The 23,250-nt window shown below is 41.7% G+C and overlaps 1 protein-coding gene across 1 annotated transcript in view; it reads left to right on the top strand.

Moving 5' to 3' along the window:
* The window catches only part of PRKCA (protein kinase C alpha), a 97,694-nt gene that overhangs the window by 59,919 nt on the left and 14,525 nt on the right, over positions 1-23,250 (top strand). The window contains exons 4-10 of the mRNA XM_026046872.1: positions 3,425-3,536; positions 3,924-4,052; positions 11,112-11,268; positions 11,381-11,515; positions 11,786-11,882; positions 22,375-22,518; positions 22,928-23,101. Of these exons, the coding sequence (XP_025902657.1) occupies positions 3,425-3,536; positions 3,924-4,052; positions 11,112-11,268; positions 11,381-11,515; positions 11,786-11,882; positions 22,375-22,518; positions 22,928-23,101 (948 nt within the window). The remainder of the gene's footprint in view (positions 1-3,424; positions 3,537-3,923; positions 4,053-11,111; positions 11,269-11,380; positions 11,516-11,785; positions 11,883-22,374; positions 22,519-22,927; positions 23,102-23,250) is intronic.

The following is a 23,250-nucleotide window of genomic DNA, read 5'->3' as shown; positions in this document are numbered from 1 at the left end:
AGAGCTGGGTGTGAATCTCATGGCCCTTTGCAGGTGTCCTGTCCCCAGCGGTGCCTTTAGAGACTCTGAAATACTGTTCTTTTACATTACAGGTCAAAGCACAGGGCAATTTCAAAGGCAAATACTGAAGCCTGATTGCCCAGAGCTTCCTTTCCAGTTTGGTGATGCTCTATCCCATCCAGCTGCATCATAAAAATAAGGAATTGTCTTAATAATAGAAAAGAATCTGCTTCCCGGCGCGACAATAACCCCACTCGCGGTGCCGTGGGTCGCGCGGAGCCCGCGCTTCCCGCGCGGCTGCAACCGGAGCAGCAGGTTTTCCCACGGGATGGAGCCGGCTCCGGTGCCGGCGTCGCCGCGTTGGCAGGAGGGGCAGCCGCCAGCGCCGCTTCTGCTGGCRCCTCCCTCATCCAGAGCACAGAGCTGGCGGGAACGGGCAGCAGCTGGTGCTCCCACGTAAGGGGGGTTGCTGTGGAGGTCTGGTTTATTTTTTGCTTTTGATCGGTGCTTTTAAAAACTTGCCAGATAACTACATCTGGGTGCAAGCTACAATAGTACCTATGATAATGTCTACAATCTAATAATTATCAGTCAATGTAATTAAAGTGCAAGCTGGGGATTCAGGAGAGTCCTCACTGCATGAGAAGCCCACAGGAGGGAGAGCAGTAACACAGTTCCATCAGCTATGAAAGATGCATAGGGATTTGTTAGCTTTCTTTATACGCTATCGGGCTTGCTTGCAAATTAATAATTATTTGATGTTTTACGTCTTCAAAGCATTTTCTTGACATGGCCAGTAATTCTTAACTCTGTTTTTAGATATGCGCTGCCTTTGGAAAAGACATTTTAGAAAAGATATTTTGCTAACGCTTTCTTTGAATGTATTTCAGCAATTAGGGCTTTCTCTTTTAACCTCCTTGAGCTGCTGGGGCTTCAAGATACATCCTGCTGGTTCTTTCAACTTCCTCTTGAGCAAGCCAGCCTGGTAATTAGAATACCACTAAATGTCACGTCCTCTTTTATGAGCAGTATTGAATGTTTGGCTTCAAGGTGTCAGGGAACAGGCAAATCCCAGGAGACTCTCTGGGGTGCAGGACACGGAACTGGGGACATGGGGACAGGTTGTGCTCTTCCCTCGCACCCCTTCTCCCACCCAAGGGCCCCTAGAGCTGGACTGCTCCTTCCTGCAGTTGGGTAGAGCAATCCAGTCTCACCCACTTAATCCAGAGATAACCTGTCCTCGTGCAGGGGACGTCACCCATCAGTCGTCCACCTGGAGGGTGGTGATTGCTGAAACTACCTGATCTGAGCCCTGAGAACAGGCAGGAAACTGCTGCATTTGCTGGGTCCTGCAGCCTGGTTGCAGAGCACTCCCCTGTTCTTTATATTTCTGCTTCTGGTGGAATTTTAGTCTTTTTTCTAGCTTGGGAATGATTCTGAGGTTCTTATATTTGCTTCTGATGAAGAAAATAAAATTAAGAAAAATAGTTTTGCCGTATGCTGAGTTTCAGTATCAGCAGGAGGTTTGATGCTGTTTTGCTTTCTTCCCTTTTTTTATGCTGTGCCAGCTAGAAGTAACTTCATGTCTGCCTTTAACCCAATAAATAATAATAGCAAGAACTTGCGGTTCTTTGAAATGATCCAATTCACATTGAACTGTGTGTTTTGAACGTGATACAATGGGCATTTCTACTTGCTGATGGAAAACTTATTTATTAGGCCAAGTTAGTGATGAGTCGTAGTGATTTGTGTTGACCCCGTCAGCGTTGGATCCCGCTTGATCTGGTGACTCTTTTCCTTGTCCTGTTTTATGGAAAAGCTTTTGCAGTTTCTCTATAGTCACAGTTAAGCACAGGAGGCCTCTGCTCGTGCAGTGCTGCTTTGTACTAAGCTAGGAGTAGTTGTCCTTAAATGTCACAACATTTTTAAGCCAGCACCCACCCCTGCTCCGCTTAATTACCATGTATAGTCCATTGATTGGAGCGGGATTATTTGGTCTTGTTTGTTATATAATTCCAGTATAATATACAGCTTCAATGGGTTCCATTAGGCATTCACTTTAATAATTTCCTGTAGTTCTTTCCCCTCTATATCATTACTTTATAGTCATAAATACCGCTTGTGTCAGCCATTAAAGGGAACTTTGGAAGTCTGTTTATTCAGTGTCATTCTTAGGAGCTGTGGGGTTTGTCCCTCTTAGCAACAGATGTGCTTAGGAAAATAATGTTTAAGTATTTGTATTTTGTATTTCTGAGGCAGCAAGTTCCCTGACATCTCCCAAACAGAAGTAAATTAATGAGCAGTTAGCTTTGAAAACGTGTTTGAAGTTGCTTGGAGGGCACAGCCAGACCCTACCCATGAGATGAGCCTTGGGGACCGCACCATTCCCATGACCCTGCTCCCGAGGAGCTGCTGGCTGCATCCTTAGGGAGCGACGGAGCAGATGTTCCCCGGAGCAGATGTTYTCCAAGGGCTTCCCTGGGCACCTTGGGCAACACGTTAGCCATGTAGCTTCTGTGTGTGCAGTGAAAACGGCTGGTTACAGATGCAATCAGCACAAAAAGTCACTAAAAAGGCCTACTGATACAAAACACACACAAAAAAAAAGCTCTCCACAAACTGTAAGATACTAAAATACTAAGTTTTGGAGGTAAGTTTTTGTCGTCTTATAGTCACATTTCAGTTCCAATTGCTGCCTCACTGCAGCATGTCTGTTTTGAAGAGATTTGGGCGTGTGCCATTTTGCTAGTCCTGAGTTTTTCCAAGCTACTGGTGGCCTTAAAATTTCCTCGCTATAAATTTCTATGTTGGAAACTTGGACAGGAAGAGCAATCTCTGTAAAATATTTATTATGTGCCGGGTTAGTAATAGCTCACTTTCACTGGCAGTAACAGAGCTGGAAAATGTGCAGCTTTTCAAGATGATCCTGTCACTACAATCCCAATTTTGTGGAAATCCCAAGGACCACTGTGTGGTCACTGTACCATAATTCACATTAGTCCTATAGCAAACTGTATTCTACTGTATTTTGTGTCATCATTTCAGAAAGACGACTGGGGACAAACTGTAGTTAAGCACAGTTTATAAGTAAATAGACAGTACAGACACACTGGCCCCAAAATGAATCCTTTAAATATACTTTCTCTTTATGTGCCGTCCATAAATTGAAGTTTCAATGAAGTTGGATGGCAGAAACGAGTCTGTATTGGCTACACTGATATGTTTTTTTCTAGCAAAGCCAAAGTGAAGGTGTAAAATGTGGCTGATCCCCCAGAGCTGCTGTAGGTGCCCGTGCCTGGCCAGGTGGTGCCACAGTGGATTTTTTGTAGTATGAATCACCAAATTACAAAGTTTTGTGTTTTACCATCCTATATTAAAAGTATTCTGCTTTATTCTGACTTGAGGATCTCTGCTTCTGCTGCAGGACCCCCGGAGCAAGCACAAGTTTAAGATCCACACATATGGCAGCCCAACCTTCTGCGACCACTGCGGGTCCCTGCTCTACGGGCTGATCCATCAAGGGATGAAATGTGACAGTAAGTTCTTCTGCGCTACCAAGTGGTGGGTTAGAAAGTAAGTGGAGACTCAGACTAACAGCTTTTCTGTGGAAGGGACCACAGTCCCAGTCCCAGTGCTGTGAATTTCCAGTCAATATTTCAGTACGAATGCAGGTACATTCAGTGCTAAAGACAGTTTTGGAAGTAGATTCAGTTTCATCATTCACTGTCTACAAAATGTGTTTTAAGGTAGAGATGATCCATGTTGGTCAGCTAAAAATCAWTTTTTTTTAAATAAAACAGTTATAATCTTAAAGTTTTGCCAACAATTATGCATCGTAATCCTAGCTTTCCCTTGCTCGGTGGTTGCAGTGGAATCACATTGCTGGTGTCTTCTGCTTGTCTAAACCATTTCTCTGTCCACAGCCTGTGATATGAATGTTCATAAGCAATGTGTGATAAATGTCCCGAGCCTCTGTGGAATGGATCACACGGAGAAAAGAGGAAGGATTTATCTGAAAGCTGAAGTCACTGGGGACAAACTGGAAGTAACAGGTAAATRATATTTTGGAAGTTTGCAAGGTTTTTGAAATATGTAATATACATCATGAGCTTCTGTACATTGATCTATATCTTGTGAACTGAAGTCTGTGGCAGGATGTTTGTCTTCGATTGTATTAGAATTTCATTCGATATCTCCCTGAATCAAGAAAATCCATATTAATTCGCATTCTGAAGAATCCACATACATCAAAAGTAAGTACAGAAATGAAAACTAGAATAATGTAAAAACTCAAGAGTAATAACTGGAAYATCTCAATCGAGTCCATTTTCCTAGCAGCGAGCAGCGCAGTAGGATAGCTCAGTGCCGCAGGGTTAGCCATCATGTTCCAAACACAAGAAATACCCCAATGCCTTCCCTCAAGTAAGGAGTAATTTCCTGTATTTCAGAGTATTTAGCATGCAAAGGCAACTTGGATTCGGTCCCAGGTATTACTCCCAGCATATTATGAAATTAAGAATAAATCATCACATTCTGCAAGGCTGAAGTAATGCAGTATTTACCACGGTAGGGAGGAGAGAGAGGGAGGCAGGAAAGAGGGTGGCAGTTCATTTCCTGRTGTTTTTCTCAGGATTTATGAGCAAGCTTTGGTCGTATGTACATGTGTGTACACACACTCASACATGCACTCCCATCCGTTCCCAGTCTAAAGTTGCACTGAATGTTGTTCGGAAAATAGGATTTCTTTTCTAGGTAAAGGACTGTTTTGTCCTTCTAAATCAGCAYGTTGCTCAACTCCAGTGAATTTTCCTTATTCAGGATCACAGAGTGGAAATTATCACTTAGGATCCGCCTAAGAAAGTRTATTTATAGAATAGGCTTTATTTGTTCTGGACATGCTCTTTATTGCAACTGGGGTCAACTGATAATTAACCTGGTATCTGAAGTATCTACAGGCTGGTTACAAACTTTTTTGTTGATTTTTTCCTTTCAACGGAGGCAAATACGCAAAATGTCCCATGCCAATCAGATTACTGTGTATTTACTCAAAGGGAGATCACAGGAATTAAAATGGACAGAGTTGAAAAAAGGGAAGGAATAACAGGAATTTTTGCTAAGTTTTTCTTATAGGTCAAGGTGAGCCTGTAAAATACATCTGAATTCAAAATGAGAGTCCTAATTTCTGATGCTCAGAACCTTAGAAGATGCTGTGGTAATTAAAAAGCAAAACAAATGGCATATAGTCTAGGAAACACAGTAGAAGGTGGTCGTAAAACACAATGCATTTATCAAGAGCTTTTATTTTAGGAGAGTAGATGGGTTAGTGTGTTGTCCCAGGTCGCCTTTTCCTCAATGAAGGGAACTGAGAGACCACAGCTAAAGCAGCTTTAAAATTGGTGCTGCAAGAAGTTGATTTTGCAATGTCTACTATGAAGGAAGGCCTGATGCTGCTGTCATCGCCTGCTTGGCATTGCGGTAGGGATTTAAATTTGAGGGCAAAGTTTTAACAGGATAAAGCAGAAAGTTTCTTAGGTGATCTCAGCTTCTCCCTTTGATGCAGTTGTAGGGAACCTGTGGATGCTGGACATGACCAGGTTGCTGGAACCTCCAATCCACCAAAACAGTAGCACTCCTTCCACTTACACCACTTCTTGGATCCTAAATAAATCACACTAGATATTGTACCAGCTATGGTCACCCTACAGGAAGCCATCCGGCCACCAGGCTTCCCTCCTGCCACCAGGTCCCCCCGCGCTCCCCGTCACCCCATGAGAAACGCACGGGAAGGGACAGCGCCGGCAACACGCAGTTCCCCGGGATCAGAGTAGATCTCGAGTGATACTTAATAGTAGCTGGCTTTGCAAAGTGCTTCCTCTKGACGTAGGAGGGGGAATTTGTCCACGGTGCTGTCATGAAGAGCGTGTTCCCTTCATTAAGCAGTGAAGCGTTTCGGAGCTGAAAGTCACTGCACCAGGAGAGAGAGCTACATTGAAAATCCTCCAAGTGACGACATTTAATATTTGCATTATTTTGCAGCAAGGTCCTTAAAATATGGCTTAAAATGTTTGGCATGGGCACAGAATTTGACAAATAGCATGTACTTATTTTCTGATAATTCAGGAGGTTTGTCATCAAAAATATAGATCATGAGTTTTTGCGGTACCAAATTATAGAAACTTCTTTTGCTTCTTAATTTTACCTGAAAAGCTCTTTTCTGAGAGGTGGCTGTGGTGAAATTGTTGCAGGTTTTTCCAGGTTTTCTCTACAAGCTCTTCTGGTACAAATGCACTTGGCAAAAGGTGTTGTTTGTGTGTTTGTAAAAGAAGCATTTCCAGCATTTCCATCCTGCAATTAAGTGCGTTTCTGGACAACAAGAAAAATGTTTGCTCAGTCACTGCTATGTATATAATAATTGTGGTGCTGCAGCATTCCCAAGCTTTCAGAAAACTGCTTTAAACAAAAATGACTGTTGCCCTGAAAGTAAGATTTTCATTTGAGTAGAAAAGAGTATTCAGAGTAATCCCAGACCAGCTAGATTTGCAGATACCTCTGTGCATGTTGAGGTGGAAAKGAATTTAGCAGTGATTAGTTACCTTGTGGACAGATTGCTGTGCAAAATTGGCCGTTTCTGCTTTGGACGGAAATAGCCACATGGGGGAACACCCTTCATGTGTCGCAAGTCGGCTTCGTTTTTGTGTATTCCCCTCTGAGGGTTTTTGGTGGCTTTTGGGGCAAATAATAGCCAGAGGAGGTGTATATTTGCAGTCCMTTTTTCCAATAAAATACAGTAAATAATACTGCTTTTTTTTTTAATTCTCAGCCAATACTGAAAGAAATGCAGCAGAATAAAGATGTCTGGAGTTGTCCAGTGGTTCAGTCAGGTTATTTAACTTTTTGAGCTGTGGTAGTGAAGGAAATGGTTCAGTCCTGTGGTTAAATATACTTAATTCTAGTCGGGAACTTAATTTTATGCAAGATGTCTCCCATTTGCCCAAATGATGGCAAATACGCTGCATTCTGTGTTGCAGGTCTTGGATATTAGCAGTTTACTGTATACCAATTAGCTTGGAACTTGCATTGGATATTAATAATTTATTGCACTTGAAATAAATCAGCTTGGTAATTTTCTTTTTAGAGGGAATCTGTTGAATCGGTGACCTTTTGATAGGTTGATTAGTTGGGGATTTTAGATGTAGTTAAGCAGTTCTTGCTCCTCTTAATCCCTCTGCTTCTTGCACTGTATTTTCTTTTGATATGCCTTAAAGTTTTGTCACTCCTTTACATGCATTTTTTGGTCCATCTTATGATTAATTTGCATCTCTTGTGAGTGAATTTGTAGGTGAGTAAATCACAGTTTTGCCTTTTTTTTTTTGGATTATTTTTATACTGAGTAACCAATAACCTTTGTGACAAAATAACCCCATCTGGTGCAGTGACACAGGAGGAGCTGCCATGTTACTGGGACTGGGAGCCGTGACAGCAGCTGACGCTGAAGAGCTGCCCTCCCACCACAGGCTCCAGTTTCGAGGCAGGGCATTAGTGACTTGCTGCCATCCATTGCTCCCTGCTGTTACCTAAACTTCTCATTAATTAAAAAAAAAAAAAAAAAAAAAAGGCTTTACAGCCCACGGTGCTCAGTTTTCTCTATTTTTCTTAGTTACGACGAGGGCAGGAAACCTCATTTTATTCTGCTGTTATTTAAAAGCTGCCCGCGATCTCTGCCGAAGTTGGGAGCACATAACAGGCTATCAACAATAATCGCACTAGGAGCTCCGGGCTCCCCACCGTACGTTTTTCAAATTATTTATGAATGTCTTGCATTGAACCCCCCTATGGGGCTGCATATTAATGTTTTGTCGCRCTGCTTGCTGCAGGAAAGCTCTGCCCAAACAAGCTGGGGAGGCAACCTGGGGAATTTTGCCAACTTGCCCATAAAAAAAAAAAAGAAAAAAATGCTTCCATAGACACACACATACTTTAATAATTTTATTTCTCTTTGCCTAGGCCACTAGTGGTGCTCTTGGTTAGCATTAATTTCATGTTATTCCGCAGCTGATTTTAAAAGGGAATGCACAAATATTCTGGCTATTGGAGCAGCTTTTAGTACCCGCTAACTTTAAAGCAGTCCCAAAGAACTACTGTCATGTGGGAGGCGTTTTTAATGTCGCAAGGAATATGAATTGCATGTTCCATCTCCCTCACTAATATCTTCTCTCTTCTGGCGTTCACACAAGCTGCAGGGTTCGTTACAGAGAGCTCTGCCTTGACAAACCCCAGCCCAAAGAACAACCAAATGCTCCTCACTTCATTACGTTTGCTTTCTTCCTGCTTACCACGAAGCAATAAGCTATGCATAGTACTTAAAAGACATGCTAGTTTCCCATAATTAGATCAGAATTAGAAATTGCATCCTGATTCACTCTTCAGACAGTTTCATGCAGCGCAAGAGCCAATTTTTGTGTTAAAACTCCTGTTTTACTAAGTAGTTTTTAATGGGGTTTTCTAAAAATAAAATACAGTTGCGCCTGTAAGATTTCCAGTTGAAAATTAAAGCAGCGAAGCTATTGCAGGYACAAGTACTTAAGTAGTATTAGAGATGATGGTACATTTTTTATTAGTAAGAGAACATGAACATCTTAATAAAAGAAGCATAAAGTTCCATGAACTGTTAGTTCATTTTTCATCTTGTTCTAGGAGGAAAATTAATTGCCCCATCTATTTCTTGTGTATAAATCACCTGTGAAGCTCAGGTTTTCTGATATTCTCATTCATTCCATTATCATCTCTCAGGTTTCAGGAACTCAAGAGCAGTGAGTAGGCAGTGGTCTCACGAGGGATATTAAAAGAACATTTAGCTAAGTGGGGAATAGTTATGGAATAGAGAGAAGTTTCACATCAGAGAGCCTTTTAGTGCCTGAAAACTCCRTAGAAATAAGAAATTGCCACAAACTGAGGATTTCTTTTGGCATCAGCTGCGCACCGGAGTCTCATCAAGAGCAAAGGCAAGAGTCAAGGGCGAGAAATCTGTGGTAGTTTTATTAAAACCTTGTAGCTGGGCACTTCTGGAGATGGCTTTGGATTGTGCAGGTAGAGAGTATGAAGGAAAGCCTCCCCTTGTCGAGCCCAAGTGCTGGAGACCGGGAGCTGCCTTGGAAAGCAGCACTTCACATTCCCGTGGGAGATTCCAGCTCTCCTAAATTGTGTGAAAGGAGCAGGAGAAGGGCAAGAAACGGTTGCTGGGATTAGTAAACTGTTTTGTTATCAATATTTGGGAATGCAGGWAAAAGGTAGCAGTGACTCACTTGAAAAGGAACTGAGTAAACGTGCGCTGTTAATAACTCTGCCCAGCGCCAGCACCAGAAACATTTACTCATTCCCGTGGCTTCGTTTCACTGCTCCTATCACAAGAGGACCGAAGTCTGTGACTGCGTTTGCTTTGGGGCTTGTGACCCGTGACATCCCTCGAGGAGACGGTGGGGTTTTGTCACCCGCACTCGGGGCAGTTCCTCAGAACTTCACCTGCCAGAATTTCGGGTCTTTACGGAAAATGTCAGTCGATCTCTACCRTCCCACTCTGTCTTATTTCGATATTTATTTAGTGTAGGCATGCCTGAGAAACAGCTCTGTGTTTGCTTATGCTTTTATCCTATTTCTGGAAAGGTGGGCGTCCCAATTTTAGGCACGGCTTTTGGACGCTGCTGCGATACAACCAGGGCATAGTTAAATAGAGGGATTATAAAATAGTCTGCATTTTCTGCTGAATAGTTAATATGATCTGTTCTTCATTAATATGGAGCTGGAAAATGCTGTACTGTTTTCCCTGGGACAAATCTAGACAAAACGTTAGAACTAAATCATCAGCACCGCTTGGTTCAGCTCAGAAGTCGTCACTGAGCACCGCAGAGCGGCAGCGACTGCGAGCGAGAGTCCAGGTTTCTATCCGAGTTCACTCTCCTAATGACGCAAACATGTTCCTGCCTTTAACCCCCAAAAATAGCAACAGCAGCTCTGCTGTGGCGTTGAGTTTAACGAACATGTCATTATAAAGCAATGTGTGATCTTTTGTGTCAGTCCYAGTTGGTGAGCGAAGGTATAATGATTTTTAATCCAAATTAGGAATACTCTTGGGCTATTCCGACAGCTGACAGCTGTAACTGAAATCAGCTGCAGCAGGTAAATTTATCTTCTTTTGGGTTATTTTTGATTTAATGTACTCCGTTTCAACCCCACGCATAAGATAGTACTTCTGGTGGGGAGGGGGAATCTCTCCTTCCTTCCAGCCCTCGGGTAGAAACCTGACCCGTCTGCTAAAATTAGGCTGCTGCCGGAGAGGTGGGATGCCAGGGTGGTAATTCTGTGGGAGCTCTGCTCTGCACAAGTGTCATCCTGCTGCTTCCTCGAAAAAGCAAGTGTGACATCGGTTGGAAAAAGATGCCTAAGGGTACTAATTACACCGACAAACGTACAAATGGACCGGATATCTTAAGGAGTGAGATAATGGGGTTTTTCTTTAGCAACCTGTGTTTAGCTTATGTTGCATCTCTGTTTCCCAATTCATCTCTGAGCCTCTATTTTTTGTATTTAGAAGGGTTTTTTTTTTCTTATTCTGTGCTCCCTGCAAAAGCAAGAGGTAGCCTTRCACACACTGCCAGGTCCTGCTGCTCTCGGCACCGGGACATGTCTTGGCAGCTGCAGCTTCTCCCGAGGAGCTGCAGGGAATCCTTCTGCATCCAAGAAACCAATTGCTGCAWATCCTGCTTGGTTTCACACTGAATATCCCCAGGTAGAATTTAAATGCCAAGGATTAGAATGACAASACCCCATTAAAGCTGAGCAATTTTATTCAAGGAATTTTAAGGAAAAGCTTCGTGTATGCATTTATGTGAAGGTGCAGAACCTAGAGGCAATTYGGCTCTGCCTTTACATCAAGATGGAGCAGGGAAATAAAAACTGTAATTTAATTTCTCTGAAAGACCTGAGTTTTAAGGTAGCAGTTCATGTGCTGAACCAAGCAGTGGTTGGTGAACCAAGACTTAGGTCTGATGTTTTACTGTTTTGCTAATGATTATATGTAATCCTATACAAATCAGCTAYGTGTTTTGTATTGACAGTGCGAGAAGCAAAAAACCTAATTCCTATGGATCCAAATGGACTTTCAGATCCTTACGTTAAACTGAAACTCATCCCAGATCCTAAGAATGAAAGTAAACAAAAAACAAAAACCATCCGTTCCACGCTGAATCCGCACTGGAATGAGTCGTTTACTTTGTAAGTCTGGCTGACTGCTTTTACTGTAACATGTTTTGTGTATAGAATGATTGATCTGGATTTTGCATTAATAACTCTCCTATTTTTCCCCTCTTTTTTTTTTCTTTTTTAGTAAATTAAAACCTACGGACAAAGATCGACGGTTGTCTGTGGAGGTCTGGGACTGGGATCGAACGACCAGAAATGATTTCATGGGATCTCTGTCATTTGGGGTGTCAGAGCTTATGAAAATGCCAGCCAGCGGATGGTAAGAATTTATGAAAAGAGTGAGAGAGAATGTCACACAAAAAATAAGTTTAAGAACAATATTTTCTTTTTTGAAACGTACTTTTGTACCTTTTTCCTCTACCTTGTATGCTATAAATTACTGAAAATTTTTAGTTTGCTGTAGACCTTTGAAAACAGTTCTTTACATACCTCTCGCATGGCTGCAAGCCGCACACAAGCAACTGTATCAAATTTTAAACCTAAAGAAATTAAATATGAAAAGGTACCATTTTCCTCAAATGCTCCACAGGTACAAGCTGCTGAATCAAGAAGAAGGTGAATATTATAATGTTCCAATTCCCGATGCTGATGAAGATGGAAATGCAGAGCTCAGACAGAAGTTTGAGGTGAGGCCTAAACAAAAACGGGTACAGCTGTATATTGCATACATTTTGTTATAAAAGTATMCACATTAAAAAGTTATCTATTAGAGAGTGATGATTTCTGTTGCTTGCGATTGTAGTATGATCCTTTTGATTTCTTGAAGATTGAACCAAGTTGTTTAATTCAGTTATGGTCCATGTATCTTGATAGTTCAGCTCTTCTGTGTTTTAACACTCAAAACTTGCTATTGTAAAATATTTTGTGTCGTGTACATGTAATAATTGCAAAAAGTTTAAAACATCTATCAGCCACTAGCATTAGTATCTGTAATGGAAAATGAAACTCTCAGGAATAGCAGCATTTTAATGCTTTAAATATTTTTAACCGAACAGACTCTTTCAGGGAAAACAATGACATTATTATTATCAGTATTATGTACTGAACTGTAACATTTTTGAGAGGGTTGTTAGCTGAAATTCTGAAATCTATAATATGGGTGCAGAAGTTTCAGGAAAAGTGGTATTGCTGGTTATGTGCAGAAAAATATTACTTTTAGCAGAGTCTGCCTGCCCTTGGTGACACCAGTTGGAGTGTTTGGTAGTCACAAGCGTGGGCTGTCTGTCCCAGGCAAATTGTGACTTAATAAACAGCCTTAGCCAGCAACTCTGCTGACAACTGCAGACAATATTACAGCAAAATACTTGCTGTTCGTTAAACCCAGCACCAAGAAAGGTGGGGTGTGGAGGTGGCTGCTCATGGCTCTGCTGGGTCCAGCTCTTCTGACCTGAGTGTTCCTTCCAGCCGTGTATGCAGTATTGATGTTGAATTKGAAATACTCTGGTCTACAATATTCTGCTTTCTTTTTCCTAGTCAAAGATTTGCTACTGTAGTCTAGCTGTTTATCCAGAAAGTGATTAATGTACCTGTTGTGCATATACAAACACTAAGCCTGTTCCTTTCAACCTGAAATGGCAATTCTTTATGTTCACCATCAGGCAGAATTCTACATTGTTATTATAAAAGATGGGTTAACCCAAGAAAGTGAGGAAAAACGGCATATGTTCAGCTTCCGAGAAGGAAAAAGAAAAGGTGCATCAATTTCTTCTGAATACATTTGGATCAGCTACCATAATTTTGTCTGCAGCATGAACTATGGTTTTTGTTATACATTTGAGAAGTATTTTAACCTCCATTTCATTTTCCTTTCCTTACAATTGTGATCTGACCAGTGTGATTTTATTTTACTGCACTAGGTCATTTCCTATTCAAGGTCATGTTCACTTTTTGTCCTCCCTAGAGTGAATAACATTAAATGCAGGTTATCCTTCCACCCCTTGCATATCTCTGTGCAAAGTGCAGAGTTTAGAATTAAGCAGCTATGTGTATGTTAGTGTCAGTAACCTAGATACAGAAATCCWTTTTTTTCCCTCAGGACAGAGACAGTACAAAGACAAGTACCAAAATAAAAGGGGAAAAGTGCACATTCATTATTGTCCCAGCTGGAGGAAGCTCGTATTCCTCTGCATCATGTTCACCTACCTGCAAATCAGCTATCTTGGGCCTCGATATAATAAGCAGGTATTCCCAAAGTTACAGCTCAGACGAGAGAAAACAACCTAAACTTAAATCTGAATTACACTGTGAACATATCTTTGGCACATAGCTTTTTAAACATTCTTTTATTTCAGTTTTTCTCTTTCTCAGACTTGGATACGTGTCACAAAAAATACCTCGTTTAAAGCATCCATAATTATATGCAGTATGTTTGCTGCCTATATTGAATCTATAATATCTTGGTTTTCTCCTTGAACCTACCATAAATACGTGGGCTGTGGAATGAATAGTTAGGATTTATCTGTGTTCTGCAATGAAAAGAAGTCCTGTGGGGCTGCATTGCAGAAAGCTGCTGGATTGAGTCCCAGAAACAGCAGTTTTGCATAGGGCCAACTCTGTCTCAACAATAATTAGTGTATCTTACAGTCCAATTAGTTCAGCTTCAGCACGGTGCATGTGAGGCTTTGCAGCTTGCAGTTCTGAAGGTGTCATGTTGGTGCCCTCACCAAATGGGACTAAATTTGGGAAAGAGAGAGAGGGCTAAAGAGGGCAGTGGCTTCCTTATTGGCATCACACAGAGACTTGGCTAAATAGTTTTAGTTTTTGCTGAGTTGTTTTTCAAAAGACATGAGTTAGCTTTGAGTTTTGTATTCTGACGGTCTGCACTCTCTGTTTATTGACTATATAGTGTTGTACACTATATATAAAATGAGATATATTATTGCTTGGTATAAKATTTTCCGTAAGAAAGATATCCACTTAATAAATCCACATATATTTGAGGGGACATCTCGCCTATCACTCAAAGTTAGGAACCAGACAAGACTTACCCGCTCACTTAGCACCAGCAGCAAATCTCTCTCCAGTGATTTATACACGACGCATCATTATGATTATTTGGAGATAAAAATACCCTCTGCTAGGAAGTGGAGGCAGGATCAAATCTGCCACTGTTTTTCTTTCTGTTTTAACCTTTGCTTGTGAGTTTTCTCTCTGGAATGGCATTATTTATGGCCATCTTGCAGCAAAACTCCTTCCTCAACAGGCGTAAGCAGAATAATTGTAGCTGCTCCCTAATTGCTCGTGCCCAGGCTGCCATGGCAACTGGTGACAGTCCCAGGTGGCTCTATCTGCACAAACGAGCCAGTCTTTTAACTACAATATGCACCATTTGCTCTAGATGTGCTCGCCTGTTGCAGTATTTTGCTGGTCAAAGAGAAAAGGCAGGGAGATATTTCAGTGATCCAACTTAATGTTTACTAAGTGCTGTACCAAGGTGTAGCGATCAGAGTGCCTACAGTAAGCTGTGGTAATTAAAGTGATCCCGACAAATAGAAATTATCAAGAGGGAATAGGTTCCTGCCCATATAATCATTTTAAGGCATTTGTGTGTTCTGGGGCCTCTTGGTTTGGTACCATTCTGTTTGTTGAGTTTGTTTCACGGCAGTTAACACATTTCTTAGATCTTTAACTCTCACTTTATCTCCTTTTATTTTTTTYAGGCAGTTTCTGGCTGCTTTATCAAAGAGAAGGGCAATACCTTCTGCAATAATCTGGCATTTTCTGGTGTCTTCTAAGTCAAAAGGATATTTTCTTTCCTTCCTATAATGAAAAGCCACAATGTATTAGAATAGTTTTAATTCCAAGACAGAGTCTGCGTCACTGCCACGATACCTGGCCTGGGCTGCAGCAAAAGGGCCTGGGAATTGTTTCAGTAGCTCCTTAAGAACCCACTGAGCTTCCTCATTTTGCAGTCAGATTATTTGTTTTTTGAAATTTAATTTTGAAAATTTTGAAATTAAAAAAAAAAAGAAAAAATTGTTCTCTAGCACATCTCTAACAGGTATAAGTCCCTATTTTGAAGCAATATTTGTGTTTTTTAGGCAGTTCAGCGAAGGTAAGATGGCGAAGAGAAACRGTGTTGCTGACACTTCTCAATCTACAAGAAAAGATTAAATTTGGTTTTCAGGAAGCAGATGCTAAGCTGTTACGGAAACCATGACCAGGCAAAATATCACTGGCACATCAATCCCCACGTCTTATGTATGGAGAGATATAAAAAGAAGAGCTCCTTTTTTGCCTGTGGCACTCGTTCCTATTTTTAAATTGTGCGTGTTTAATCATTAGGGAATACTTTGCAGCTTTATAGAAGTGCTGGTAGCTGAGTCCATCTGGTGCGTGCTGTAGCGTGGCAGGGGAGATTCCCCATGCAGCTGTGCAGTTACCCACAGGTTTCCCAGCCCCTCGCTGTGGTGGAGACTGGAGGATTTGCAGGTTCTTCAGCAGATGACCTACTCTGTAGGCCTCCTTTTTTGGGAGAGGTTCCTCTCATGTTGTGAGAGGACAGGAAGCAAGATGCAAATGCTGTTGATTACAGGCATTTCTTCCTCCCCTATAGAGAGGAAGCTCAAGTGAATGTCCCAGGCCTTAAAGCAAGAGAAGACCTTGTCTGTCACGCACTGCATTCATCGTCACGGCCCATCTATACATACGTGGGGCATCACGTGTTCGGTGACATACAGATCGTTGCGTGCATGAAACAGGCATTGGTGCAAGATGGAATTAAACAACGGGACGGAGGGCAGCGCTCATCCCCGTTCCCGTGTTGTCCCCCCTGTCTCTGCTTGTTTCCTTGTGCCGCTAACGTTGTTGTCGTGCTTTGCAAGGCCCCTCTTCACTAACGGAGCAGTTTTTCTCCCTCTCCTGTCTCTTCCAGGGCTGTCCTGTAAACACCCCTTGCCTCAAGGTAGTTCTTGCCTTAGTGCTCTCCTCCGTGTCGCGCTTCACCAAACCTTCCCCGGGAATGTTAAGCTTATTGAATTCAACTTCATTTGCCCCATGTTTTAAGGACGCACTTGTTGTACTCCCTAGTTTGAGCTGGCTTAAGTGCATAAAAAGTATTTGAAGCAAGCTTGTACTCTTAATTTGCTGCAAAATGTTCCCAAAATTGAAAGTTTACTTGCAAAAAAGTGGTCCCTGGAGCGCAGCAGATGCAGTGCGCCAGGTCAGGGGACAAGGGAAAAGAGTGCAGCCTTCCCATGGGGCCTACATAGAGAGCATCTCTGCTCTGAAAGACTCTGTTACGTCTGATAATATGTCTGATAATACTCAATTCCACTGTATATTTAATTCCACGCTGTGCAGCATGCATGTGTTATGGTATAATATACTCTGTACATATGTTGTATATGTAAACTGGGGTGTGCTATACCATAGGCTGTCTCACCCAGAGGCATTGTTGCTTTGATCCCTGGAACACTAATTCACCTGTTCACTTCCCATTTTAATTAGTTCACTAACACTTCGCCTCACTCAGTTATTTCCCTGAAAGACAAGCGGAAGCGTTGAGGATGTATTAGAGGACATTGGATTTGCATGTAGTGAACCTCGAACAAATTGGCTTGCTTTATTAGGGCAATGATACAAGTCATGCATTTTTTTAATGCAGAGTTTTACACGTGTTTTGGGGTACTTATTATTCTTACTTATTCCTGCGGCACCATGTATATTGAAAGAGGGTTTTATTTTGGCAACATCATGCAAGAAACATTTTCATATCCATGTGGGGAGGCAGGGGCAGATACATCTCTGCATGTTAAACATTGGCTGTGTGTGTTAAAGACCTGGATGTTGACTCTCAGCATGTTCAAATTGGATCTAATTTGGGACTTTTTGGATCCTTAGTGTGTGAAGAGACACCAGGACTTGCACTTAGATCAGGTAGAACTGAAGTCTTGCAACGTTATTTTAGAAAGCAATTTTATATTATGTGCAGATTGGAAATGCCTGGTAGCAGTTTTATTTATAAAGCAAATTGTACACCCCAGATTTTTGGTTATTGCAAATTAGCAGCAATTTGCATGCTTAAAAAAAAAGAGCAGTATTTGTAAAAGCAGCTCTTTTCTGCCATTCAGGGGTTTGCTGCTCTAGTATTGATTGTAAACCCAGTAGTATAATTATATTGACTTCATTCACTACCACTTTCACAGGAGATTTCTGCAAGAATTCCTCAATGTTGTTCCTAGGCAGCTGCTTTAATTGCATTTCATCTCATTAGCCACTCTGGTGTAACGGGATGGAGAGTTTGGCAATAAAGGCAGAAAACAAAGTAGACTCAGGTGCCTGCGAGATTATTAAACAGATTAAACATTTTGACGGTGCCAAATGGGTAACTGGAAACTCATCCCTGCCTGGACTTCACTGCTCACAGTGACAATCCCTTGTGCAGAGTGATGTCCCCTGGCACTCATATCCATAGGATTAATGCATCCCATTTCCCGTGGAATATGGAACACTTGGCTCCTTTATTTTCTATATTTACCTTTATATAAAGCCCAGAAAATCTGGGGATGTTGTAGAAGCCATTTACTTGACAACTTTATATAGTTTTGACTTCTATGCGGCAATGAAAAAAAAAATAAATTTGGGAAGTGCACTTGAATTTGAACCTGCCCAAATTAGCAACACTATTCAGGTGCAGTACAAAATATTAAACTATTTCCACATCCTGTTGATTGTTTAATGGCTTAAATCGACATTACCTACTTCATATCACAGCGAGCTTGAGAAAATATTTTTTCCTCTAAGCTACAAGCCACACGGGGGCAGTAAAGAATGTGAAAATACCAAATAAAATAGAAGCTGGCTTTTGCAACAGTCCTGAAAGAAAGGAGGTGATGCCAATGGCTTGTGTTATTGTGCTGTATTAAATTTACATTGCAATACATTAACTATTTTGACAACATTCAGTATTAAGTTATTCTTGCACCCCCTTCATTAAGTGGCACTGGTATTTGTTTTTTCTCCATCCAAATATTTAGGAGGTTGTGGTTGTGTGATGGGGCAGGTGAGCGAATGGCCCTTCCGAGGGACCTGGGCATCACTATGGAAAATTGTCCCCTGTCCCCAGGGACACTGCAAGCCCTGGTGTGGGAGAGGTCGGTGTCCCCGAGTCATCTGGGGGCCTGCAGCCTCATCCATAGTTTTCCTCTTTTTGCTTCCAGCAGGAAGCCATTTTTTAAGGCTTTTTGCGCATGGCACAAAGATTTTTTCATGCAAGTGAAATAATTCATGCAGTGAATTATAAGCTGCCGTTGGGTGGTGGCATTAAGCTGCAAATGCAGTCTGGTGAAGTATTAGGTCTTGCTGAGGCTCAGGAATAGACTCTTCGCCTTTCAAATGATCAGTGTCCTGATAATTAAGTCGTATAAATTAAGAAATGGATAGTCCTTCACAGCAGCTATAATTATGTGGAATTGGAAATGCGATAATATAAGAAACAAGCTGCCACGGTGATGAAGAGTGTGTCAGCGAGCAGGAGGCTTTTCCCTGCAGATTTTGACTTGAAATTTATTGGATTTGTTTGCATGGTTAAAGACTTACTAATGGCTCGGTCTGTCCGGTCGATGTGAATCCCCGCTGAGCTGGCAGGGCTCAAACCCGCGCAAGGTTTTTGTTCTGAGAACTTGGGTTTCTGCTCTCGCCTGCTCCCTGTGAGGTTCAGACGCAGCTGAGCCTCATCCTGCAACAGAAATCTGGGTTGTCGAGGTGAAACTTGGATGATGCTCTTCCTCTGCTGCCTCCTCCTTACAGGTTTTATTGTTTCTTTGAGAAATAGCCTACAAGCCCTAAGGAGTTGCTGTAAATTAGGATTAACTTTAAAAATTGGGTGAAAGGAAGCCCAACAGATGACTTCTTCAAAATGCAACGCATTTTGCTGGGGAAAACCCATTGTGGTTGGAGATGGAGATGGTGCCAGCGAGATGACAAGGTCCATAGATCTCTGACCTTCATTCTCATCAAAATGGTGATTTTTTTCATGATGGAGACTGGAGACAGCACTGCTCTCTGCTGCTTCGGTGTTCATTCACCATCCATGCGACCACCAGGGCAGAGAAAAGACTCCAAAAGAACATTTACTGCAGTTGGAAATAGGGAGCAATGAGGGACAACTATCTTATAAACCACATCCTTTTTCTTCTTTGCTTCACACTTACCATGAGATTTCAGAGAAGGGTGTTTTTTATACATATAATGAAAAGGACAGCTCTTATGCTTATATTTCTGTAAAAGAGTTGAAAACATTTTCACCATAAAACCTGAGATACCTTTTTCAAAAAACACATACAGAATTCCATAAACCTCTCTACAGTAACACAGTATAACTTGCTATCATTTTTATTTTATACCATTCCATTAAAAAAAACACATTTTAAGATATCAGGCTGGATATATAAAGTGTGTCTCTTGATGGTAGAAAGGTGTGTCTCACCTTTTACCCTTTTCCAGGGTAAAAGAACTGGCCGAGATAAGGTGCGTCCAAACCAAAGGAAGTAAGATGATGTGCATGTCTTGTTTTCTTTTAAGCTTAACACTTCTGCTACCAGTGCAGACTAATTTATCTTTAACATGCTGTTTTCCTGGTTTCTTTGCTGCCGGCTCGCTTTCTTGTAACAATAATGTTTTGTTTTGTTTTTAAGACAGAGATATTAATCCAAGTAGTCCAATGTATATCTAAAATGAATCCAGTGTTTGGAATGCCATGGTTAACAGCAGCAAGTTTTAGTGTCAGGATATAAAAAAGGGGGGGATTCAAGTAGGATTGTGCTATTTGCTCTAGGAAGAGCCCAAATGCAGTATGTCATTTAGGCAATTTGTTTTTATTGTGCTCCTCTCCTTTACTGTATTCCAGCAACAATTTTCATTTGTTGTTTCCCATCTGAGTATGAGATAAAAATTGCACCTTACATTGCAAGAACAATGCCCCCTGCAAGATAAGGTATACCAAAAGCTGGGCAAATGCGAAGGTTTATTTTCTAGCAAAGCTCTCTTACCAACAAATTAATTCCTATATGTTTTAGAGCAAGAATCAACCCTTCTGGATTTAGGGAAGCAATTCAGTTTTATGCTACAGAGTGCAATTCACAGCACTCTTTCCAGGTTTCTTCATCCCTGTGCCTGTGGTTCTGGTTTGCTGCCCAGGGATTAGGAACCTTCCCAGCCGCCTTGGCTCCGGCAGTGGGAATGCGGAGTTCTCACCCACTGGAGTTCCCTAACAAAGCAAATGAGTCATTTCCTGATTAAAGAACACAGGTTGGTTAGAATCATTTAGAAGCAGGTGGTTTTGGTATTTTTTTTCCAAGGGATATATGTATGTTATCTATTTTTAGGTACCTGTAAAAATAGCGTTTTGAGTCAGTGCAATTACTCAATAACCTCTTTATGCAAGAGCTGTATGATTATGACATGTGGAAGTTAGTATCGAAAATTGTGACCTTCAACAAATGCTGTTGGTAAAGGAAAGAGCAGTTATTTGATTGGTGTAAAATTATTAACAACAATTATCCCTCTGCTGTAAGCAGTAATCTAATTAACAAAACGAATATCCTTTGAAGAGTACCAAAATATGGAGTACTTATTACAGTGCGTAATTAGACAAGTCTGGGTGCATATAACTGTTAACATATAAGCTGTAGACAAAATCACAGCTGTGTTTTTATTGACCATGAGAAAAAGGCAGAGTTGAAGCTTTCCTTTAATTCATCAACATGAAAGATGATTACGGACGAGGCTCTGATTTCTGCTGAGTAGAGAAACGCTCCTCAAGCTCCTAAGAGATGTTTTCATTTTGGTTGATACTTCACTATGAGATGAATAACATGCATATCTGTGCAACAGTACTTCTTGAGAGCGGGTGAAAGATACTGCATCTTCCAGGGCTTCCTTTCCAACGAGGTCCTACTGTCCCATCCAAACGTGCCCATAGGATCTGTAAGGCCTCAGTGTGCTTGCTTGATCTAGCTTCTGTGCCAAGAGTTGAATCTTGTCCTGGTAGCTCCAGAAATTGGTGTAAATGGTGCTGAGAGGACTGTGCTAGCCAAGCTTTTAAGGTGGTTTTGAATATACTTTAGTTTCTATACTTTATCTTTTTTAATATGTAGAATGATGGCAGTAGGCAACTACTGTCCTTTTGCATTACACTGAGAAAAGCAGTTACTCTTTAATGTCAGCCATATGTCAAACACAAAGCAAATGAAAGCTGTGAGAGATTATTTGCCAATCCAATTTAATAGATATTTGGGAAAAGACACTTATGTCCCAAAGTAATGCTGTTACTAAACCTTCTTGGCTTTGCCTCTGGTGTTATATGGGATGTTTGAGGGGGAAAAAAGGGGATATTATGTTGTAACCTGCATTATCCTTTCGGTGAGTCTTACTTTTTTCTCTTCTGTTAACTTTGAGATTTGAAATGCAACTTTCTTGAGCAATTATGTGGTGTCTCATATGAAATACTGAGACTGTTGCACCCTTCTGCAATCCAGGCTGTCTTGCCAAGGCAGAACTTTTGTATGTAATATTTCCCTTCCTCCCTTTTCCAGATCAACGCTTGATTGAAAATCAAAGTTGATTGTAATGCTGGTTTGAAAGTGGCCATATTCATCTGCATTAATTCCCATATGTTGTTTTTATTTTAATGGAGGTTGTTTTTCCTAATGCATGTGGAAAATTTCCTAACTCTTGCTATGCAGACTGACTTTACATATAACATTTTAAAAGCGAATGTAGTAAAGATGCTGTTTATATCCTCAAGTACTATGTTGATTACAGCATGACATTTTTAAAGAGCACTTCTCGTATTTCAAAACAAAAACACCAGATAAGCCTGCTTCTGGCATGAAAATAAGTGATGTTTCTTTTCCTTTGGCTTTGGTTTTGGCTTTGGGTTTTGCTCTGCTAACCAGATAAGCAGATGTGCTTTTATCTGGTTATCCATGAACACAGTCGTTCCCTTGAATTCACTCGGCTCTGTCCAAATGGTGCCGGAATGAGTCTCCGGCCTCCGCGGTTGTGCGGCCTTCCCGCCGCGAACGGCGCCTCCGGAGCGTCCGCCGCTCCGCGCCCGGCCTCCCTTCTCACCGGCCTCTTTCTGTGTGTGTCCGTGTGTGTGTGTGTGTCCTCCAGAAAGCCAAACTGGGGCCCGCTGGTAACAAAGTCATTACTCCAACAGAAGACAGGGTGTCGAGCGTGCCCTCCAACAACCTGGACAGGGTGAAGCTCACCGACTTCAACTTCCTCATGGTGCTCGGGAAGGGGAGCTTTGGAAAAGTAAGGATTCGGGATAAGTATTCCACTCGCCTTCTTTTTTGCTTTTCCTTGGGAAATAATGCATGACAAGCGTTCTTTGGAGGAAGCAAATTGCATTGGGATGTGCGTTTCCAAGGGTTTTTTTGGGAAGGCAGAGCAGAGCGATCCCTGGGGACCTGCAGGCTGGATTGGGATGTGCTCTTTGCAGGTCTCTGCAGCCTGCCAAACACAATGCAAGAAGCACTTCCCGACTTTGAGATCCTCCCACCTAGGCAGTTTCAAGTACATTAAATGTATTGGGGGTGACATTGCTGCCTAGGTCAGTTCCAGCAGCCACCATCATTGGTGACAGTGGATATTGGGAAACACTGACCTCAAATCCTGCTTCCTGGGCAGCGAGGAGGATTCTCACCCTGTTGTCTACATGCAGGTGATGCTGGCGGACAGGAAGGAGACAGAGGAGCTCTACGCAATCAAAATCCTGAAGAAAGACGTGGTGATTCAGGACGATGATGTGGAATGCACAATGGTTGAAAAACGTGTCCTAGCACTGCAGGATAAGCCACCTTTCCTAACACAGCTTCACTCTTGTTTCCAGACAATTGTACGTGAGCTCTCCCTCTCCTGCTCGCTTGGTGTTTTCCATGCTCTATCGTTGTGTATTTTCTCATTTCAATACCATTTATTATTTTCCGACCTATATATACCATAGGACTTCTTCACGCAGGAAACTGTGAGAAAGGGGATAACCCA

Source organism: Nothoprocta perdicaria, unplaced genomic scaffold (genome assembly GCF_003342845.1).
Source record: "Nothoprocta perdicaria isolate Ctin4 unplaced genomic scaffold, notPer1 scaffold_46, whole genome shotgun sequence".
Classification (NCBI taxonomy): Eukaryota; Metazoa; Chordata; class Aves; order Tinamiformes; family Tinamidae; genus Nothoprocta; species Nothoprocta perdicaria.
This window is presented reverse-complemented; position numbering and strand designations above follow the sequence as displayed.